Raw genomic sequence first — 22,480 nt, 5'->3', positions numbered from 1 at the left:
AAATCACTGGTCGGGGGGGGAGGGGGCGTGTCCTCTGGAGAACGATAATTGCGAGCGGCAGTTTCCCCTTTAACGAATGAGTTGAACGGTGGCCAGTAAGGGTCATTTACACAGTCTGGCTCCCTGGCACTGCCCGTGGGCTAAATCATTGCATTTGGTCTCCATTATTTATTTCCTATAGTTATTTGCCTTTCTCCTTTACATCTTCCCAGCTTTCAAATGGGGGTCGCTGACCCCGGCAACCAGAAACTATTTCCCCTGTGAGGCTCCAGTTTTATTGTTACTGTTACTTTTTATTCCTTATCTTTCTATTCAGCTCCTCCCCTATTCATATACCAGTGGGCCATTTACTACTGCCTGGTTGCTAAGGTAAACGAGACCATAGCAACCAGACTGGACAAGGGGAGGATATCGATATGCTCATGTGGCCGGTGTTGGGGCTCATTCTTGGCCTGATAGCCACGCCCCCCTCCCCTCTTTGTATTGACTCAACCCAACTCCTGTTTTTACTGGTAGCTAAGGGGGTCTGCGACCCCGGCTGGTTGCTAACGCTCTGGTATCTTGCAGATCATGTTGCTAAGCGACCCCGACATGGAGAGCAGCATCTTAATCAGCTCCGACGCCGGCGCCACCTACCAGAAATACCGACTGAACTTCTACATCCAGAGTCTCCTCTTCCACCCAAAGCAGGAGGACTGGGTGTTGGCCTACAGCCTGGACCAGAAGGTAAGGGGCGGAGCCATGGGGTTTGGGGTACATCGGGGGGGGGGCCCAAGGCTACAGGGGCCACTGGGATAAGGAAGTAGATACAAATACACCAGGGGGGGTCCAACCTGCGGCCCTCCAGCTGCTACCGAAATGCAACTCCTTAGGGCCAAAGCTGTGTTTCTTGATGCCCCCCAGAGGGGCATTTGTAGGTAGGAGTAGTTGCCCCTCTCACACATGCGACTTTGGGGACCCACGGCGCTCATTGTGCCAGTGACAGTCGCATTAGCACCTGTGTATGGATAGGAGCGGGGGGGCCCGGGGTGACACTTGTTGCTGATTGGCTCATCACTCTCCCTGGCAGCCCCGGACAAAGCCAGCGGATGATTGACAGCCTCATAAGGGGACGGTAAATGCGCGCAGAGAAGCAGAAATTCGCCGTCGGTTTCTATCAGTCCCAGGGCTGTGAGGCCCCCCGTGGCCCCCGAGGCGCAATAAAGCGTCTGGCTCCTCCGCTCGGCTCCGAGGCTGTAAATAATGGGGATTTCACATCATTCTCAGCGTTTTATTATTCCCTTTAGGCATTAATGCATTGAGATGAGTCTCAGGCCTCTCCAGGCAGCAGTGCTGTAAAGGCGAATCAGTCAGATATTTGTATTGTGAGTGTGTGTGTTGAAAGCCTGCCGGAAAGCAAGACTGCGCTGCTGGTAATTTGCTAGGAGGAAGCGGAACCCAATTTACTGGGGCACCCCTAACTGCCACCCCTGTCACCCCTAACTGCCACCCCCTCACCCCTAACTGCCACCCCGTCACCCCTAGCTTCCAAACCTAACTGCTACCCTGTCACCCCTAACTGCCACCCCTAACTGCCACCCTGTCACCCCTAACTGCCACCCTATCTGCCACCCTGTCACCCACCCGGGGAGGGGGAATTAAGGTACAGCAGACCCTGTGGTCTGAGCCCCCCTGCTGTATATATAGTAACACTAGTGACTTACGTCAGTAGCTTAACTAGACCCATTTGGGCACCAAATCCCCCCCCCCCATCCCTACAGATGCCCCGCCCCCAACACCTGTATATTCCCTCCCATAGTGGGGGCGGAGCCAGTTGCAGTCACACCCCCTGTACCCCCAGTAGTTTAGTTTGGTTTCCAATGAATTCTGGCTGAACCCAAATGGGATCTGACCCCTTAATAACCAGGTTACTATGGAGACCGGTGAGAGGGTTCTGATCCGGGAATTCCCACCCGGGGTTCCCCCAGTTCCGCCCCAGACACTGCAGGAGGAATCCGGCTGGGATTTCCCATTCGTTAGTAGAGTTTAATGAAGGGACTGGGCTGCGGCTCGTTAGGAACCTGGGATATTGTCCAATCACAAACTCCTTCCCAGGATTCCCCTCTCGGCGCTGAACTTGATTCCCGAGTCGGGAGGAATATTTATAATTAGGGGGAGGGATTTAGTGTAACGCTCTGCCGCACCCAGCCAATGGGAAATGGAAATAGAAGCGTTAATTAGAAAACTAATTAGTGCAGGCGCACCCTCCCCGCTAACTGTTTCACTGCCGGCGAGCACCCTAACTGCCACCCTGTCACCCCTAACTGCCATCCTAACTGCCATCCCTAACTTCCACCCCTAACTGCCACCCTGTCACCCTTAACTGCCATCCTAACTGCCATCCCTAACTTCCACCCTGTCACCCCTAACTGCCATCCTAACTGCCATCCCTAACTTCCATCCCTAACTTCCACCCCTAACTGCCACCCTGTCACCCTTAACTGCCATCCTAACTGCCATCCTAACTGCCATCCCTAACTTCCACCCCTAACTGCCACCCTGTCACCCCTAACTGCCATCCTAACTGTCATCCCTAACTTCCACCCCTAACTGCCACCCTGTCACCCCTAACTGCCATCCTAACTGCCACCCTAACTGCCACCCTAACTTCCACCCCTAACTACTATCCCCAACTGCCATACCTAACTGCCGTCCCTAACTGCCACCCTAACTTCTATCCCTAACTGCCATCCTAACTTCCACACTAACTGCCATCCTAACTGCCACCCTAACTTACATAGTTACATAGGGTTGAAAAAAGACCAGTGTCCATCAAGTTCAACCCATCCAAGTAAACCCAGCACACCTAACCCACACCTACCAATCTATACACTCACATACATACACTATATATACAACCACTAGTACTAACTGTAGATATTAGTATCACAATAGCCTTGGATATTCTGATTGATCAAGAACTCATCCAGGCCCCTCTTATAGGCATTAACAGAATCTGCCATTACCACATCAACTTACACCCCTAACTGCCACCCTAACTTCCACACTAACTGCCATCCCTAACTGCCCCCCTAACTTCTATCCCTAGCTGCCATCCTAACTTCCACACTAACTGCCACCCTAACTTCCACCCCTAACTGCCACACTAACTGCCATCCCTAACTGCCACACTAACTGCCACCTCTAATTGCCATCCCTAACTGCTATCCCTAACTGCCACCCCAACTTCCACCCCTAACTGCCATCCCAGCTATACACGGCAGGTTACAGAGCCACACCAACACAGCCCACTGAAGATGGGGGGCACCCTGAGCACTTACCACTGAGCATGGGTGGTATCTCTGAAATGAGTTCCTTGGTGCAGATTGGGCCCAATCCCAGCATTCCCTTGGGCAGATGAAGGAAAGGGTATTTTACCCTCCAGTGAGAATTAATGAAATGATGTTGAAAGAATTGAATTTCTGTTACAACTACTGGGACCACTTGGTTCTGTCCATTTGATTTTAACGGAAACATTATAAATAACCAATAGCAACGGGGGGGCAACTGGAGAATGTCTGTCCCATAGCAACTGTTACAGCTGGTCCATTTCCCAGCAGCCCCTACTGAGCATGCTGGGTATTATTAGCCACGTACTCTTGAAAAACAACACCATGTCTGAAGGTGAAGTTCCCCTTTAATCAGGTTACCCAGACCCGGCACCAGGTATCATTTATTGGCATATTCTCTTTAGCGCCGCGCAGTCGCCGTGGGGCGGAACCATTTTTGATTGAGGGTTTGAGCAGCCGGAACCCCCCTCCCTTAGGAATCCGTTGGGCTGAGGATCCCGGGGGCCACGTGCGGTTCAGGCCGGAGCCAAAGGACTGTTGTAGCGGCGCCAGGTGTGATTGTAAAACAAAGTTACATCTCTTGTAATCTCCCTAATTCATCATGTGGAACCTTGGAAACGACTCGCGCTTAATGCAGATGCACCGCCAGCTTGGGCCGGGGAGAGATGTGCTCTGAATGCCAACTGAGCGACTCCACCCCCGGCCTTCTGTCTCGCAATGACTGCAAACTGGCGCTTTACTGGGTTACGTATGGGGGGGGGGGGGTTTCAATAAAAAACATCAACAGGATTGAGGAGACCATTTCATACATATGCAAATAGGCAAAAGGAATTCTGGGAACGAATCCCAAAGAGCTCCAAGTAAAAAGCCCCATTTACATGGGTTTATCCTATTGGCTAAAGCTCACCCATTGGGTATTGAAAGCAGAAGCAGGATGTTCCCGACTGGGCTGCTGGGAAAAAAAACCCCATGGGTCCCGATGGCCCAGACCCAATCCCCGCAGGGCACTCCACTGGCCCACCGTTCTCCCTACCCCTCCCCTGCAGGTAAGTTTAATTTAGGGGCATTGAGGGGAGGGGTCAGACGCATGTTAGGGGCCCCTGCAGGGGGTTGGGTGTTTGAAAGCAGCAGGGGCCATCATAGGGGGTGCAGGGGCCCCTGAGGCAGAAGCCCCCCTGGGCCCTGCACCCCCGAGTCCAACCCTGTTCCCCTATTTGGGACTCATCAGCGTTACACAGGATTTGCTAATTAGCTTAACGAGAGCCAGGGCTGTGGATTCACAAATGACCCGGGGAGACTACATCATGCGTATGCAAATAGACAAAAGGAATTCTGGGAACTTGGAGATTCTTGAAGCTCTTTGGGATTAGTTCCCAGAATTCCTTTTGTCTAATAAACATAAAAACCCCTATATATTTAGTGCCGCCGGCAGAACCACTTACCTGGGATTTACATATTTAATTCCAACAATATTTGGAACAATCTGATTGGATGGGGAGGAAAGTAGGAAGGAAGTTTATGAAAAGATCTTTTTTTGCCTATAGAAAGTGTTGGACTATAACCCAGGGGGGCAATGTGAATTTTATATTTTGCCCCTAAAACCCAGGTGTATCTCCCCTTTAAACCCAATAGAAAACCTTTAAAACTCAGGAACCAATCAGTGGTCCGTTCTGCTCATTATTCTTTCACAAATACAGGGATTGGCCCTCGCTAATTACAGGCTCTCGGCTAACGAAGATCTGATCCCCCCCCCCTGAGAGTGACTGTGGGGGGCGCCAGTGGGACATGGATAAATCATAGGGAGTTTCTGTTTTACCTGCTGGGGGTTAAACTGGGGCAGTTACACGGAACTATAGCCCCTCCCTCTCTCTCTCTCTCCGGCAGCCAATAAAGTTGAACGATTATCCCATTAAAGTTACCGGCGCTCTCACATATTCCTCCTATAATTAAAGGCATATATCACTGCAAAGTATCTCCCCGTGCAGAGCATTTCCTCTATACAGTTTAACCCTTCGCTCCCCCCCCCCCCCCCGCTGCTTTATTCCATCTGCCCACGGTACGTAAAGTAAATAAACAAATAAATAGAATTAAATCAAATTTATCTTTCTGCCTCTTACAGTATTTATTCTTCAGAATCCTGACTGCCCTTACAGTAAGGAACCCCTTCCTATGCTGATGGTGAGATCCCCTTTCCCCCCCACCCCCAATGTTTCACTCATTCCCCCTCTCTGGGTAGGGAACCCCATAACCTGACTGCCCTTACAGTAAGGAACCCCTTCCTATGCTGATGGTGAGATCTCCTTTCCTCCCCACCCCCAATGTATCACTCATTCCCCCTCTCTTGGTAGGGAATCCCATAACCTGACTGCCCTTACAGTAAGGAACCCCTTCCTATGCTGATGGTGAGATCCCCTTTCCTCCCCACCCCCAATGAATCACTCATTCCCCCTCTCTGGGTAGGGAACCCCATAACCTGACTGCCCTTACAGTAAGGAACCCCTTCCTATGCTGATGGTGAGATCCCCTTTCCTCCCCACCCCCAATGTATCACTCATTCCCCCTCTCTTGGTAGGGAATCCCATAACCTGACTGCCCTTACAGTAAGGAACCCCTTCCTATGCTGATGGTGAGATCCCCTTTCCTCCCCACCCCCAATGTATCACTCATTCCCCCTCTCTGGGTAGGGAACCCCATAACCTGACTGCCCTTACAGTAAGGAACCCCTTCCTATGCTGATGGTGAGATCTCCTTTCCTCCCCACCCCCAATGTATCACTCATTCCCCCTCTCTTGGTAGGGAACCCCATAACCTGACTGCCCTTACAGTAGGGAGCCCCTTCCTATGCTGATGGTGAGATCCCCTTTCCTCTCCACCCCAATGTATCCCTCATTCCCCCTCTCTTGGTAGGGAATCCCATAACCTGACTGCCCTTACAGTAAGGAACCCCTTCCTATGCTGATGGTGAGATCCCCTTTCCTCTCCACCCCCAATGTATCCCTCATTCCCCCCTCTCTTGGTAGGGAATCCCCCACTTACCCCCAGTCCCTAATTGCCCCTAATAACAGCACCGGCCTAGACCAGACACAGCCCTACAGCCTCCGGCAACTGCAGTTTCCCCTCCGAATTTTCTCCTAATCCATTTCCCTGCCCCCCCCCGGGGTATATATTGTGTCCCAGGGACAGAACGCACGGCTCAGAGGCTTAATGACAAGAAACAATATTATTTCCATAGTCTGTTATTACAGTTCTGCGGTGCAGGTACATTAGCCAGGGAGGCGAAGCGTTGCGCTACTGACAGTGACAGACGCCGGCAGATTACAAGTTTCTGCTTTCCATCCCAATGAAGCCCCCCCATGACTATTAATAGCCCCCCGAGTGGCGCAATGCCAGTTACACCCATTTGATGATGTCATAAGGAGGCGGCGCCAGAGACTCAACACAGTTTTAAAAAATAATTTTTGTTAATTCAGAATCCAATTTCTTTCTGCTTGCAGTTCAGACTGCTTCGTTGCCAAGGAGAGTGAACCTAGCAACTACACAGAATATAAATTCGCTCAGAGAAAGATGAATCTTTATCAGACTGGGGGGGTGAGGACTGGAATGGGGAGGGGGCAGGAAGGCAACTGGACCAGGCAGCATTGGGCATATTTATTATAGTGTATAAGCCATCACCGGTGATGTTGCCCATAGCAACCAATCAGATATTTATTTATTGTCTTCTAACTTGTAGGTGTTCAGATCTAATAGCTGACAGGTTGCTATGGGCAACATCACCGGTGATACTATAATAAATATGCCCCTACAAGGGGCTTTACATTAGCCTTACAGCAGTCTCCCAGGAGCAGCTTCCCTTTCTGGCTTCTCAGCACTCTACTTGCCCTTTGCTGCCCCCCCCCCCCCCCCACATTACCCCAATGACCTTTTTATAAGACAGGACAGGTCTCATTTTTGGATGTTTTCCAAACACGGTATTTTTACTTTACAACCAATTATCGGGGGCCTGCCTGTCACCTTGAAAAGGTCATTTTTAAAGGTTTTCCCATCAAAACCCACAGGGGAAGCTGCAGTCACGAAAGCGAAACGATGTGCCCGGCTTGGCGAGAGCAGAAATTTCATCAAAACTCCATTTTCTGCACGTTTTGGTGGAATTACTCATTTCCAGCTGTTTCCATGGATGGGAAAGTTTATTTGGTAGAAGAAACAGAAGTGAAGATAAAATGGCGAGACCCTCGCAGCGCGGCGTCACTTTCCTGCACGGATTCACCTGATTGTTAATTAAACATTTGTAACCAATTTCCCTGACAAATTCCTCCCTGATACATCATCTGCTGCACAACAGAACCCCAGGTGCGGCGCCGGCACGGACTAATCACATTATTGTGCAGATTCCGGCGAGGCACCGGGACTGGTTGTATGAATCCCATTTATTCCCAGAACCCTAGTACTGCCCTAAACCCATGTTCCAGCTACTATAGGCACCATCTACTACTACATCCCTACTATACCTGCTATCCCACATCCCCAGTCCCTTCCCAGAGGCTATTATCCCCCCACTGCTACTATAGGCATCATCTCTCCCTACTATACCTGCTATCCCACAGCCCCAGTCCCTTCCCAGAGGCTATTATCCCCCCACTGCTACTATAGGCACCATCTCTCCCTACTATACCTGCTATCCCACAGCCCCAGTCCCTTCCCAGAGGCTATTATCCCACTGCTACTATAGGCACCATCTCTCCCTACTATACCTGCTATCCCACAGCCCCAGTCCCTTCCCAGAGGCTATTATCCCCCCACTGCTACTATAGGCACCATCTCTCCCTACTATACCTGCTATCCCACAGCCCCAGTCCCTTCCCAGAGGCTATTATCCCACTGCTACTATAGGCACCATCTCTCCCTACTATACCTGCTATCCCACAGCCCCAGTCCCTTCCCAGAGGCTATTATCCCACTGCTACTATAGGCACCATCTCTCCCTACTATACCTGCTATCCCACAGCCCCGTCCCTTCCCAGAGGCTATTATCCCCCCACTGCTACTATAGGCACCATCTCTCCCTACTATACCTGCTATCCCACAGCCCCAGTCCCTTCCCAGAGGCTATTATCCCACTGCTACTATAGGCACCATCTCTCCCTACTATACCTGCTATCCCACAGCCCCAGTCCCTTCCCAGAGGCTATTATCCCCCACTGCTACTATAGGCACCATCTCTCCCTACTATACCTGCTATCCCACAGCCCCAGTCCCTTCCCAGAGGCTATTATCCCACTGCTACTATAGGCACCATCTCTCCCTACTATACCTGCTATCCCACAGCCCCAGTCCCTTCCCAGAGGCTATTATCCCCCCCACTGCTACTATAGGCACCATCTCTCCCTACTATACCTGCTATCCCACATCCCCAGTCCCTTCCCAGAGGCTATTATCCCCCCACTGCTACTATAGGCACCATCTCTCCCTACTATACCTGCTATCCCCCAGCCCCAGTCCCTTCCCAGAGGCTATTATCCCCACTGCTACTATACGGCACCATCTCTCCCTACTATACCTGCTATCCCACAGCCCCAGTCCCTTCCCAGAGGCTATTATCCCCCCCCCACTGCTACTATAGGCACCATCTCTCCCTACTATACCTGCTATCCCACAGCCCCAGTCCCCTTCCCAGAGGCTATTATCTCCCCACTGCTACTATAGGGACCATCTCTCCCTACTATACCTGCTATCCCACAGCCCCAGTCCCTTCCCAGAGGCTATTATCCCCCCCCTGCTACTATAGGCACCATCTCTCCCTACTATACCTGCTATCCCACATCCCCAGTCCCTTCCCAGAGGCTATTATCCCCCCCACTGCTACTATAGGCACCATCTCTCCCTACTATAACCTGCTATCCCACAGCCCAGTCCTTCCCAGAGGCTATTATCCCCCACTGCTACTATAGGCACCATCTCTCCCTACTATACCTGCTATCCCACAGCCCCAGTCCTTTCCCAGAGGCTATTATCCCCCACTGCTACTATAGGCACCATCTCTCCCTACTATACCTGCTATCCCACAGCCCCAGTCCTTTCCCAGAGGCTATTATCCCCCCACTGCTACTATAGGCACCATCTCTCCCTACTATACCTGCTATCCCACAGCCCCAGTCCCTTCCCAGAGGCTATTATCCCCCCACTGCTACTATAGGCACCACCTCTCCCTACTATACCTGCTATCCCACAGCCCCAGTCCCTTCCCCAGAGGCTATTATCCCCCACTGCTACTATAGGCACCAACCTCTCCCTACTATACCTGCTATCCCACAGCCCCAGTCCCTTCCCAGAGGCTATTATCCCCCCACTGCTACTATAGGCACCATCTCTCCCTACTATACCTGCTATCCCACATCCCCAGTCCCTTCCCAGAGGCTATTATCCCCCCACTGCTACTATAGGCACCATCTCTCCTACTATACCTGCTATCCCCCAGCCCCAGTCCCTTCCCAGAGGCTATTATCCCCACTGCTACTATAGGCACCATCTCTCCCTACTATACCTGCTATCCCACAGCCCAGTCCCTTCCCAGAGGCTATTATCCCCCCCCCCCACTGCTACTATAGGCACCATCTCTCCTACTATACCTGCTATCCCACAGCCCCAGTCCCTTCCCAGAGGCTATTATCCCCCCACTGCTACTATAGGGACCATCTCTCCCTACTATACTGCTATCCCACAGCCCCAGTCCCTTTCCCAGAGGCTATTATCCCCCCCTGCTACTATAGACACATCTCTCCCTTCTATACCTGCTATCCCCACATCCCCAGTCCCTTCCCAGAGGCTATATCCCCCCACACTGCTACTATAGGCACCATCTCTCCCTACTATACTGCTATCCCACAGCCCAGTCCCTTCCCAGAGGCTATTATCCCCCCACTGCTACTATAGGCACCATCTCTCCCTACTATACCTGCTATCCCACAGCCCCAGTCCCTTCCCAGAGGCTATTATCCCCCCACTGCTACTATAGGCACCATCTCTCCCTACTATACCTGCTATCCACAGCCCAGTCCCTTTCCAGAGGCTATTATCCCCCTGCTACTATAGGCACCATCTCTCCCTTCTTAACCTGCTATCCCACATCCCCAGTCCCTTCCCAGAAGCCTATTATCCCCCCCACTGCTACTATAGGCACCATCTCTCCCTACTATACCTGCTATCCCACAGCCCCAGTCCCTTCCCAGAGGCTATTATCCCCCCACTGCTACTATAGGCACCATCTCTCCCTACTATACCTGCTATCCCACAGCCCCAGTCCCCTTCCCAGAGGCCTATTATCCCCCCACTGCTACTATAGGCACCATCTCTCCCTACTATACCTGCTATCCCACAGCCCCAGTCCCTTCCCAGAGGCTATTATCCCCCCACTGCTACTATAGGCACCATCTCTCCCTACTATACCTGCTATCCCACCAGCCCCAGTCCTTTCCCAGAGGCTATTATCCCCACTGCTACTATAGGCACCATCTCTCCCTACTATACCTGCTATCCCACAGCCCCAGTCCTTCCCAGAGGCTATTATCCCCCACTGCTACTATAGGCACCGTCTCTCCCTACTATACCTGCTATCCCACAGCCCCAGTCCTTTCCCAGAGGCTATTATCCCCCCACTGCTACTATAGGCACCACCTCTCCCTACTATAACCTGCTATCCCACAGCCCCAGTCCCTTCCCAGAGGCTATTATCCCCCCACTGCTACTATAGGCACCATCTCTCCCTACTATACCTGCTATCCCACAGCCCCAGTTCCTTTCCCAGAGGCTATTATCCCCCCACTGCTACTATAGGCACCAACCTCTCCCTACTATAACCCTGCTATCCCACAGCCCCAGTCCCTTCCCAGAGGCTATTATCCCCCCACTGCTACTATAGGCACCACCTCTCCCTACTATACCTGCTATCCCACAGCCCCAGTCCCTTCCCAGAGGCTATTATCCCCTCCACTGCTACTATAGGCACCATCTTTCCCTACTATCCTGCTATCCCACAGCCCAGTCCCTTCCCAGAGGCTATTACCCCCCACTGCTACTCATAGGCACCATCTCTCCCTACTATACCTGCTATCCCACAGCCCCAGTCCCTTCCCAGAGGCTATTATGCCCCCACTGCTACTATAGGCACCATCTCCCCCTACTTATACCTGCTATCCCCACAGCCCCAGTCCCTTCCCAGAGGCTATTATCCCCACTTGCTCTGCTATCCCACAGCCCCAGTCCCTTCCCAGAGGCTATTATCCCCCACTGCTACTATAGGCACCATCTCTCCCTACTATACCTGCTATCCCACAGCCCCAGTCCCTTCCCAGAGGCTATTATCCCCCACTGCTACTATAGGCACCATCTCTCCCTACTATACCTGCTATCCCACAGCCCCAGTCCCTTCCCAGAGGCTATTATCCCCCCCACTGCTACTATAGGCACCATCTCTCCCTACTATACCTGCTATCCCACAGCCCCAGTCCCTTCCCAGAGGCTATTATCCCCCCCACTGCTACTATAGGCACCATCTCTCCCTACTATACCTGCTATCCCACAGCCCCAGTCCCTTCCCAGAGGCTATTATCCCCCCACTGCTACTATAGGCACCATCTCTCCCTACTATACCTGCTATCCCCACAGCCCCAGTCCCTTTCCAGAGGCTATTATCCCCCCCACTGCTACTATAGGCACCATCTCTCCCTACTATAACCTGCTATCCCACAGCCCCAGTCCCTTCCCAGAGGCTATTATCCCCCCACTGCTACTATAGGCACCATCTCTCCCTACTATACCTGCTATCCCACAGCCCCAGTCCCTTCCCAGAGGCTATTATCCCCCACTGCTACTATAAGGCACCATCTCTCCCTACTATACCTGCTATCCCACAGCCCCAGTCCCTTCCCAGAGGCTATTATCCCCCACTGCTACTATAGGCACCATCTCTCCCTACTATACCTGCTATCCCACAGCCCCAGTCCCTTCCCAGAGGCTATTATCCCCCCACTGCTACTATAGGCACCACTCTCCCTACTATACCTGCTATCCCACAGCCCCAGTCCCTTCCCAGAGGCTATTTATCCCCCCACTGCTACTATAGGCACCACCTCTCCCTACTATACCTGCTATCCCACAGCCCAGTCCCTTCCCAGAGGCTATTATCCCCCACTGCTACTATAGGCACCACCTCTCCCTACTATACCTGCTATCCCACAGCCCCAGTCCCTTCCCAGAGGCTATTATCCCCCACTGCTACTATAGGCACCACTCTCCCTACTATACCTGCTATCCCACAGCCCCAGTCCCTTCCCAGAGGCTATTATCCCCCCACTGCTACTATAGGCACCATCTCTCCCTACTATACCTGCTATCCCACAGCCCAGTCCCTTCCCAGAGGCTATTATCCCCCACTGCTACTATAGGCACCATCTCTCCCTACTATACCTGCTATCGCCACAGCCCCAGTCCCTTCCCAGAGGCTATTATCCCCCCACTGCTACTATAGGCACCATCTCTCCCTACTATACCTGCTATCCCACAGCCCCAGTCCCTTCCCAGAGGCTATTATCCCCACTGCTACTATAGGCACCATCTCTCCCTACTATACCTGCTATCCCACAGCCCCAGTCCCTTCCCAGAGGCTATTATCCCCACTGCTACTATAAGGCAACCATCTCTCCCTACTATACCTGCTATCCACAGCCCCAGTCCCTTCCCAGAGGCTATTATCCCCCACTGCTACTATAGGCACCATCTCTCCCTACTATACCTGCTATCCCACAGCCCCAGTCCCTTCCCAGAGGCTATTATCCCCCACTGCTACTATAGGCACCATCTCTCCCTACTATACCTGCTATCCCACAGCCCCAGTCCCTTCCCAGAGGCTATTATCCCCACTGCTACTATAGGCACCATCTCTCCCTACTATACCTGCTATCCCACAGCCCCAGTCCCTTCCCAGAGGCTATTATCCCCCACTGCTACTATAGGCACCATCTCTCCCTACTATACCTGCTATCCCACAGCCCCAGTCCCTTCCCAGAGGCTATTATCCCCCCACTGCTACTATAGGCACCATCTCTCCCTACTATACCTGCTATCCCACAGCCCCCAGTCCCTTCCCAGAGGCTATTATCCCCCCACTGCTACTATAGGCACCATCTCTCCCTACTATACCTGCTATCCCACAGCCCCCGTCCCTTCCCAGAGGCTATTATCCCCACTGCTACTATAGGCACCATCTCCTCCCTACTATACCTGCTATCCCCACAGCCCCAGTCCCTTCCCAGAGGCTATTATCCCCCCACTGCTACTATAGGCACCATCTCTCCCTACTATACCTGCTATCCCACAGCCCCCAGTCCCTTCCAGAGGCTATTATCCCCCCACTGCTACTATAGGCACCATCTCTCCCTACTATACCTGCTATCCCACAGCCCCAGTCCCTTCCCAGAGGCTATTATCCCCCACTGCTACTATAGGCACCATCTCTCCCTACTATAACCTGCTATCCCACAGCCCCAGTCCCTTCCCAGAGGCTATTATCCCCCCACTGCTACTATAGGCACCATCTCTCCCTACTATACCTGCTATCCCACAGCCCCAGTCCCTTCCCAGAGGCTATTATCCCCCACTGCTACTATAGGCACCATCTCTCCCTACTATACCTGCTATCCCACAGCCCGGTCCCTTCCCAGAGGCTATTATCCCCCACTGCTACTATAGGCACCATCTCTCCCTACTATACCTGCTATCCACAGCCCCAGTCCCTTCCCAGAGGCTATTATCCCCCCACTGCTACTATAGGCCACCATCTCTCCCTACCTATACCTGCTATCCCACAGCCCCAGTCCCTTCCCAGAGGCTATTATCCCCCCACTGCTACTATAGGCACCATCTCCCCTACTATACCTGCTATCCCACAGCCCCCAGTCCCTTCCCAGAGGCCTATTATCCCCCCACTGCCTACTATAGGCACCATCTCTCCCTACTATACCTGCTATCCCACAGCCCCAGTCCCTTCCCAGAGGCTATTATCCCCCCCACTGCTACTATAGGCACCATCTCTCCCTACTATACCTTGCTATCCCACAGCCCCAGTCCCTTCCCAGAGGCTATTATCCCACTCTACTATAGGACCATCTCCTGCTATCCCACAGCCCCAGTCCCTTCCCAGAGGCTATTATCCCCCCACTGCTACTATAGGCACCATCTCTCCCTACTATACCTGCTATCCCACAGCCCCAGTCCCAGAGGCTATTATCCCCCCAGACATATACTAAGCACTAGTGGGGGTTCCGGCTGGGATTCTGGGCCAGTGGAAGGTTCTGGCCGTCAGCTGTTCGGGCCTAATGATGTGAGTAATAAATGGACCGTACAGTTCTGGGCTCAGCTGGCCCGGCTGCTTTCGCTGACACAGTAGATTTTATTGGAGGTGAAATTACCTGACGTTGCAGACAAAGTAGAAAGCAAAATCCCCATTAGTAACTCAGTTGGCAGCAATACGGGGGCAGCGGGGGCCGAGCTGAACACACAGTCGTTTGTAGTTCATGAAGTCGGACCCCCAGGGACCAGTTGTGACTTCTGATGCGCAAACGGCTCTTTATGCTGAGACTTCGCGCTTCCCTGACTGTGACAGTTACTGACCCCCCCAGAGGCACCAGGGGCAGAACTGCAGGTTTGAGGGGCACAGAGGGGTATAACACCCCGGTACTATTCTGCCCCCACAATGTTCCGGCCGAGTGATACCCCCGGTGCCCCCAGCTGATAAATACTCAGATAATGAATCCTGTGACTGGGTCTCATCCTGCGCCTCCTGCGCCTCCTGCGCCAACATCACTCACACGGGAATCAGTCGGCTGGAAATTGATTGAAACTGCAGATTCTTAGATGGCGAGCGGCATTAACCCTTTGTCTGGCTGATTCCTCATGCAAGTGAGGGTAATGGGCACCGGGTAACGAGGGAGCAATAATACCCGTGAGCCGCTGTGATTTTATCCCAGTGGGGGTCAGTTGTTGGCCAGAGTGCCCTAAACTCCCCTGGGTCCTACTGACCCCCTGATATTAACCCCCAGTCCCTCTTGCACCTCCCCCCCCATTTGTCTCTCTACTCCCCGAACCCCCTTTCCCTTCCCCTCTCTCCTTCTGTCTCTCATCCCCTCTCCTTTCCTTTTCTATTCCCCCCCCAACTGTTTGGCCTTACTCCCCCCCATCCTCCCTCTTCTCCCCCCTTCTATATTTCCCCTCTCCCCCCATTTGTCTCTCTACTCCCCGAACCCCCTTTCCCTTCCCCTCTCTCCTTCTGTCTCTCATCCCCTCTCCTTTCCTTTTCTATTCCCTCCCCCAACTGTTTGGCCTTACTCCCCCCCATCCTCCCTCTTCTCCCCCCTTCTATATTTCCCCTCTCCTCCCATTTGTCTCTCTCCCCGAACCCCCTTTCCCTTCCCCTCTCTCCTTCTGTCTCTCATCCCCTCTCCTTTCCTTTTCTATTCCCCCCCCCCCCAACTGTTTGGCCTTACTCCCCCCCCATCCTCCCTCTTCTCCCCCCTTCTATATTTCCCCTCTCCCCCCATTTGTCTCTCTACTCCCCGAACCCCCTTTCCCTTCCCCTCTCTCCTTCTGTCTCTCATCCCCTCTCCTTTCCTTTTCTATTCCCCCCCCCAACTGTTTGGCCTTACTCCCCCCCATCCTCCCTCTTCTCCCCCTTCTATATTTCCCCTCTCCCCCCATTTGTCTCTCTACTCCCCGAACCCCCTTTCCCTTCCCCTCTCTCCTTCTGTCTCTCATCCCCTCTCCTTTCCTTTTCTATTCCCCCCCCCAACTGTTTGGCCTTACTCCCCCCCATCCTCCCTCTTCTCCCCCTTCTATATTTCCCCTCTCCCCCCATTTGTCTCTCTACTCCCCGAACCCCCTTTCCCTTCCCCTCTCTCCTTCTGTCTCTCATCCCCTCTCCTTTCCTTTTCTATTCCCCCCCCCAACTGTTTGGCCTTACTCCCCCCCATCCCCCCTCTTCTCCCCCTTCTATATTTCCCGTCTCCCCCCATTTGTCTCTCTACTCCCCGAACCCCCTTTCCCTTCCCCTCTCTCCTTCTGTCTCTCATCCCCTCTCCTTTCCTTTTCTATTCCCCCCCCCAACTGTTTGCCTTACTCCCCCCATCCTCCCTCTTCTCCCCCTTCTATAATTTCCCCTCTCCCCCCATTTGTCTCTTCTACTCCCCGAACCCCCTTTCCCTTCCCCTCTCTCCTTCTGTCTCTCATCCCCTCTCCTTTCCTTTTCTATTCCCCCCCCCCCAACTGTTTGGCCTTACACCCCCCCCCAACTGTTTGGCCTTACACCCCCCCAACTGTTTGGCCTTACTCCCCCCCCCAACTGTTTGGCCTTACTCCCCCCCATCCTCCCTCTTCTCCCCCTTCTATATTTCCCCTCTCCCCCCATTTGTCTCTCTACTCCCCGAACCCCCTTTCCCTTCCCCTCTCTCCTTCTGTCTCTCATCCCCTCTCCTTTCCTTTTCTATTCCCCCCCCCAACTGTTTTGGCCTTACTCCCCCCCATCCTCCCTCTTCTCCCCCCTTCTATATTTCCCCTCTCCCCCCATTTGTCTCTCCCCGAACCCCCTTTCCTTCCCCTCTCTCCTTCTGTCTCTCATCCCCTCTCCTTTCCTTTTCTATTCCCCCCCCCAACTGTTTGGCCTTACACCCCCCCCCAACTGTTTGGCCTTACACCCCCCCAACTGTTTGGCCTTACTCCCCCCCCAACTGTTTGGCCTTACTCCCCCCCATCCTCCCTCTCCCCCTTCTATATTTCCCCTCTCCCCCCATTTGTCTCTCTACTCCCCGAACCCCCTTTCCCTTCCCCTCTCTCCTTCTGTCTCTCATCCCCTCTCCTTTCCTTTTCTATTCCCCCCCCCCAACTGTTTGGCCTTACCCCCCCCCATCCTCCCTCTTCTCCCCCCTTCTATATTTCCCCTCTCCCCCCATTTGTCCTCTCTACTCCCCGAACCCCCTTTCCCTTCCCCTCTCTCCTTCTGTCTCTCATCCCCTCTCCTTTCCTTTTCTATTCCCCCCCCAACTGTTTGGCCTTACTCCCCCCCATCCTCCCTCTTCTCCCCCTTCTATATTTCCCCTCTCCCCCCATTTGGGTATTGCCCCAACAGCCCTGCAGACATTTTGCCCCCCTAGTACTTAACACACTTTTCCTCTCTTTCTGATTTCAGCTTTACAGCTCAATGGATTTTGGGAGGAGATGGAACCTGATGCACGAGAGGATCACACCAAACAGATTTTACTGGTGAGCGTTACTATGTGCTGGTTACTATGTGCTGGTTACTATGTGCTGGTTACTATGTGGTGGTTACTATGTGCTGGTCACTATGTGCTTGTTACTATGTGCTTGTTACTATGTGCTGGTTACTATGTGCTGGTTACTATGTGCTTGTTACTATGTGCTGGTTACTTTGTGCTGGTCACTATGTGCTTGTTACTATGTGCTGGTTACTATGGGCTGATGCAGTACTGAGTATTGGTGAGTAGATACAAGTTGGCTTAGAGTTACTGGATGGAGTAGAGGAATGCAGGTTGGATGTTTGTGCTCTTTATAGCAATATTATTATTATTACCTGCCTATGGAATGAGCAGCCTAGTAAGGACTGGCCTACTGAGTGCAGCACTTATCTGTAGGGGACAGAATATGGCAGTAAGTGAGGGTTGAACGGCCCGTGTGGGTTCTGTAGAACCGGTACCTGTGCCTGAGAGTTAATGTTACTGCAGAGGGAACGGATCAGCCAAGTGGATCCAAGGAGCTGACTGTTATCTCCGGGCCCCCCGGCGCCGCTCCCTTGTACTTTGGGTTGTGAGGATAAAGGTATCACCGGAGTGTGAAATCGATTTCCCACAAAAGTAAATTCTCTTTTCATCGTGTGAGAAGCGAAAGGGAGAAACCAGTCTTTCCTCAATGGTCCGGAACCCACGGCCCAATGTATCCGCTGTTTGTTCTAATGAAGCGTGGGGGGCCCCGTATGGGGGGGCAACCTGAGAGCTGGGACTCTGCCCCCTCAGTCTGTGGCCCTAGGGTAACACTGATATATTCACCATTAGAGTGGGGGAGCCAAGTGCTGTAGATATGGGGGTACCCTATATACTGAGAGACTGGCCCTGGGGTAACACTGATATATTCATCATTAGAGTGGGGGAGCCAAGTGCTATAGATATGGGGGTACCCTATATACTGAGAGACTGTCCCTGGGGTAACACTGATATATTCATCATTAGAGTGGGGGAGCCAAGTGATATAGATATGGGGGTACCCTATATACTGAGAGACTGTCCCTGGGGTAACACTGATATATTCACCATTAGAGTGGGGGAGCCAAGTGCTGTAGATATGGGGGTACCCTATATACTGAGAGACTGGCCCTGGGGTAACACTGATATATTCACCATTAGAGTGGGGGAGCCAAGTGCTATAGATATGGGGGTACCCTATATACTGAGAGACTGGCCCTGGGGTAACACTGATATATTCACCATTAGAGTGGGGGAGCCAAGTGCTGTAGATATGGGGGTACCCTATATACTGAGAGACTGGCCCTGGGGTAAATATTAAAGGGGAAGTGTCCCACACCTTTGCAGTAGGTTCCTTATACTGACAGTGTTATATACACAGTTTGGATTCTTCTTCTCCCCTTGAGAGAAGTCCCATTAAAGGAGATCCGAGCCTGTGGGCCCAGTCAGTGGGTGGGAGTAGGAAGAGGTGGCCCCCTATTTAGGTGGGGGGGGGGGTAGGAGGATTCCATAGGGGTCAGTAGAGAAGTGCGACTCGGCATGAAGGATTTGGGGTTCGGCCGAATCCCAAAACAGTAGCTTTGGTGCATCCCTATTATATAGTAAAGGTTTTATTGGTTCCAGGGCAGGGGGTAAGGGGGTGCCGGGGGGCTGAGCACTTCTAGGGGGGGTATCAACTCCCAGTACCTCTCTCTGGAACAGGACAGGCTAACACAGAACTATGGGAATAATAGACAAAAACTGAGATTTGGGGAGAATAAACCCGGGGATCTTGTGGTTATTGGTTTCCCAGTGGCGTCGCCCCCTCGCTCCCCTCGGCCAATCAATGGGAACAATAATATAATAATAATAACATGCGCCGATCACTTCTGATCTCTATTTATACATTTCGGCCCCTCTCTCATTGTTACTATTCCCATTACAGGGACGTTTCCTTTATACACAATGTATAGATTTTGTGCCAGCGGGTATGATATGTGCCAGTAATAAGCGCCGATCGTTACGGGGAGGTGACTGGCTCCCCCGGCCCCGACGCTCGTTATGTTGTTTCTGCCATTTCCAAATGTTTATTGGTTTACTGCAACCCAATACGCCACCCAGCTGGCAGCGCCACCGTCTGTATGGAACATGGGGCTTTGTGCCCACAGAGAGTGATGCCCAGCCTGCAACACTACGGCCGCTGCCCATCTACAACTCTCAGCTGCCCATGGGGGGTTCAGTACCTTGTTCCTGGGGGATGGAAATTAATGAGATATGTGATTTAATCTTTAGCTTTTTAGCATTATATATATATATACTCAGGGTCGGACTGGGGGGTGCAGGGTCTACCGGGGCTGCCAGCGCAGGGTGGACGTTCATTTCCATGAATCCTCTTTATTTTTCCTAACCAGAAAGAGCTCCAGCGGCCATTGTAGGAGCATTGGCGCTCATTCTTGGATAATGTGTTTAAGTTTCACTTGAAAGTTTGCAAAAATGCATGAAATAGAAAACAACTACAATATTAACTTCCCTTTGAAACTGGGTGAAATTGAAAACAACGATGGGATTAACTTCCCCTTGAAAATGTGTGAAATAAAAAACAATGACGGGGTTAACTTCCCCTTGAAACTGTGTGAAATAGAAAACAATGGTGGGGTTAACTTCCCCTTGAAACTGGGTGAAATAGAAAACAATGAGGGATTAATTTCCCCTTGAAACTGGGTGAAACAGAAACCAATGATGGGGTTAACTTCCCCTTGAAAGTGTGTGAAATAGAAAACAATAATGCGTTTAACTTCCCCTTGAAACTGTGTGAAACAGAAACCAATGATGGGGTTAACTTCCCCTTGAAAGTGGGTGAAATAGAAAACAATAATGCGTTTAATTTCCCCTTGAAACTGTGTGAAATAGAAACCAATAATGCGTTTAACTTCCCCTTGAAAGTGTGTGAAATAGAAAACAATGATGGGATTAACTTCCCCTTGAAACTGTGTGAAATAGAAACCAATGATGGGATTAATTTCCCCTTGAAACTGGGTGAAATAGAAAACAATGGTGGGGTTAACTTCCCCTTGAAACTGGGTGAAATAGAAAACAATGAGGGATTAATTTCCCCTTGAAACTGTGTGAAACAGAAACCAATGATGGGATTAACTTCCCCTTGAAAGTGGGTGAAATAGAAAACAATCATGTGTTTAACTTCCCCTTGAAAGTGTGTGAAACAGAAACCAATGATGGGGTTAACTTCCCCTTGAAAGTGGGTGAAATAGAAAACAATCATGTGTTTAACTTCCCCTTGAAAGTGTGTGAAACAGAAACCAATGATGGGGTTAACTTCCCCTTGAAAGTGGGTGAGATAGAAAACAATCATGTGTTTAACTTCCCCTTGAAACTGTGTGAAACAGAAACCAATGATGGGGTTAACTTCCCCTTGAAAGTGGGTGAAATAGAAAACAATAATGCGTTTAATTTCCCCTTGAAACTGTGTGAAATAGAAACCAATAATGCGTTTAACTTCCCCTTGAAAGTGTGTGAAATAGAAAACAATGATGGGATTAACTTCCCCTTGAAACTGTGTGAAATAGAAACCAATGATGGGATTAACTTCCCCTTGAAACTGGGTGAAATAGAAACCAATGATGGGGTTAACTTCCCCTTGAAAGTGTGTGAAATAGAAAACAATAATGCGTTTAACTTCCCCTTGAAACTGGGTGAAATAGAAACCAATGATGGGGTTAACTTCCCCTTGAAAGTGTGTGAAATAGAAAACAATAATGCGTTTAACTTCCCCTTGAAACTGGGTGAAATAGAAAACAATGAGGGATTAACTTCCCCTTGAAACTGGGTGAAATAGAAACCAATGATGGGATTAACTTCCCCTTGAAAGTGTGTGAAATAGAAAACAATGATGGGATTAACTTCCCCTTGAAACTGGGTGAAATAGAAACCAATGATGGGGTTAACTTCCCCTTGAAAGTGTGTGAAATAGAAAACAATAATGCGTTTAACTTCCCTTGAAACTGGGTGAAATAGAAACCAATGATGGGGTTAACTTCCCCTTGAAAGTGTGTGAAATAGAAAACAATAATGCGTTTAACTTCCCCTTGAAACTGGGTGAAATAGAAAACAATGAGGGATTAACTTCCCCTTGAAACTGAGTGAAATAGAAACCAATGATGGGATTAACTTCCCCTTGAAACTGGGTGAAATAGAAACCAATGATGGGATTAACTTCCCCTTGAAAGTGTGTGAAATAGAAAACAATGATGGGATTAACTTCCCCTTGAAACTGGGTGAAATAGAAACCAATGATGGGGTTAACTTCCCCTTGAAAGTGTGTGAAATAGAAAACAATAATGCGTTTAACTTCCCCTTGAAACTGGGTGAAATAGAAAACAATGAGGGATTAACTTCCCCTTGAAACTGGGTGAAATAGAAACCAATGATGGGATTAACTTCCCCTTGAAAGTGTGTGAAATAGAAAACAATAATGCGTTTAACTTCCCCTTGAAACTGTGTGAAATAGAAACCAATGAGGGGATTAACTTCCCCTTGAAACTGTGTGAAATAGAAACCAATGATGGGATTAATTTCCCCTTGAAACTGTGTGAAACAGAAACCAATGATGGGGTTAACTTCCCCTTGAAAGTGGGTGAAATAGAAAACAATCATGTGTTTAACTTCCCCTTGAAAGTGTGTGAAATAGAAACCAATAATGCGTTTAACTTCCCCTTGAAAGTGTGTGAAATAGAAACCAATGATGGGATTAACTTCCCCTTGAAACTGTGTGAAATAGAAAACAATAATGCGTTTAACTTCCCCTTGAAACTGGGTGAAATAGAAAACAATGAGGGATTAACTTCCCCTTGAAAGTGTGTG

The 22,480-nt window shown here is 50.9% G+C and overlaps 1 protein-coding gene across 1 annotated transcript in view; it reads left to right on the top strand.

The window, feature by feature from the left end:
* sorcs3 (sortilin-related VPS10 domain containing receptor 3) overlaps positions 1–22,480 on the top strand; it is a 225,124-nt gene that overhangs the window by 88,101 nt on the left and 114,543 nt on the right. The window contains exons 4-5 of the mRNA XM_031905700.1: positions 568–726; positions 17,557–17,630. Coding sequence (XP_031761560.1) covers positions 568–726; positions 17,557–17,630 — 233 coding nt within the window. The remainder of the gene's footprint in view (positions 1–567; positions 727–17,556; positions 17,631–22,480) is intronic.

This window comes from Xenopus tropicalis, chromosome 7 (genome assembly GCF_000004195.4).
Source record: "Xenopus tropicalis strain Nigerian chromosome 7, UCB_Xtro_10.0, whole genome shotgun sequence".
Lineage (NCBI taxonomy): Eukaryota > Metazoa > Chordata > Amphibia > Anura > Pipidae > Xenopus > Xenopus tropicalis.
Note: the sequence above shows the minus strand (reverse complement) of the source record. Positions and strands in the feature narration are given on the sequence as shown.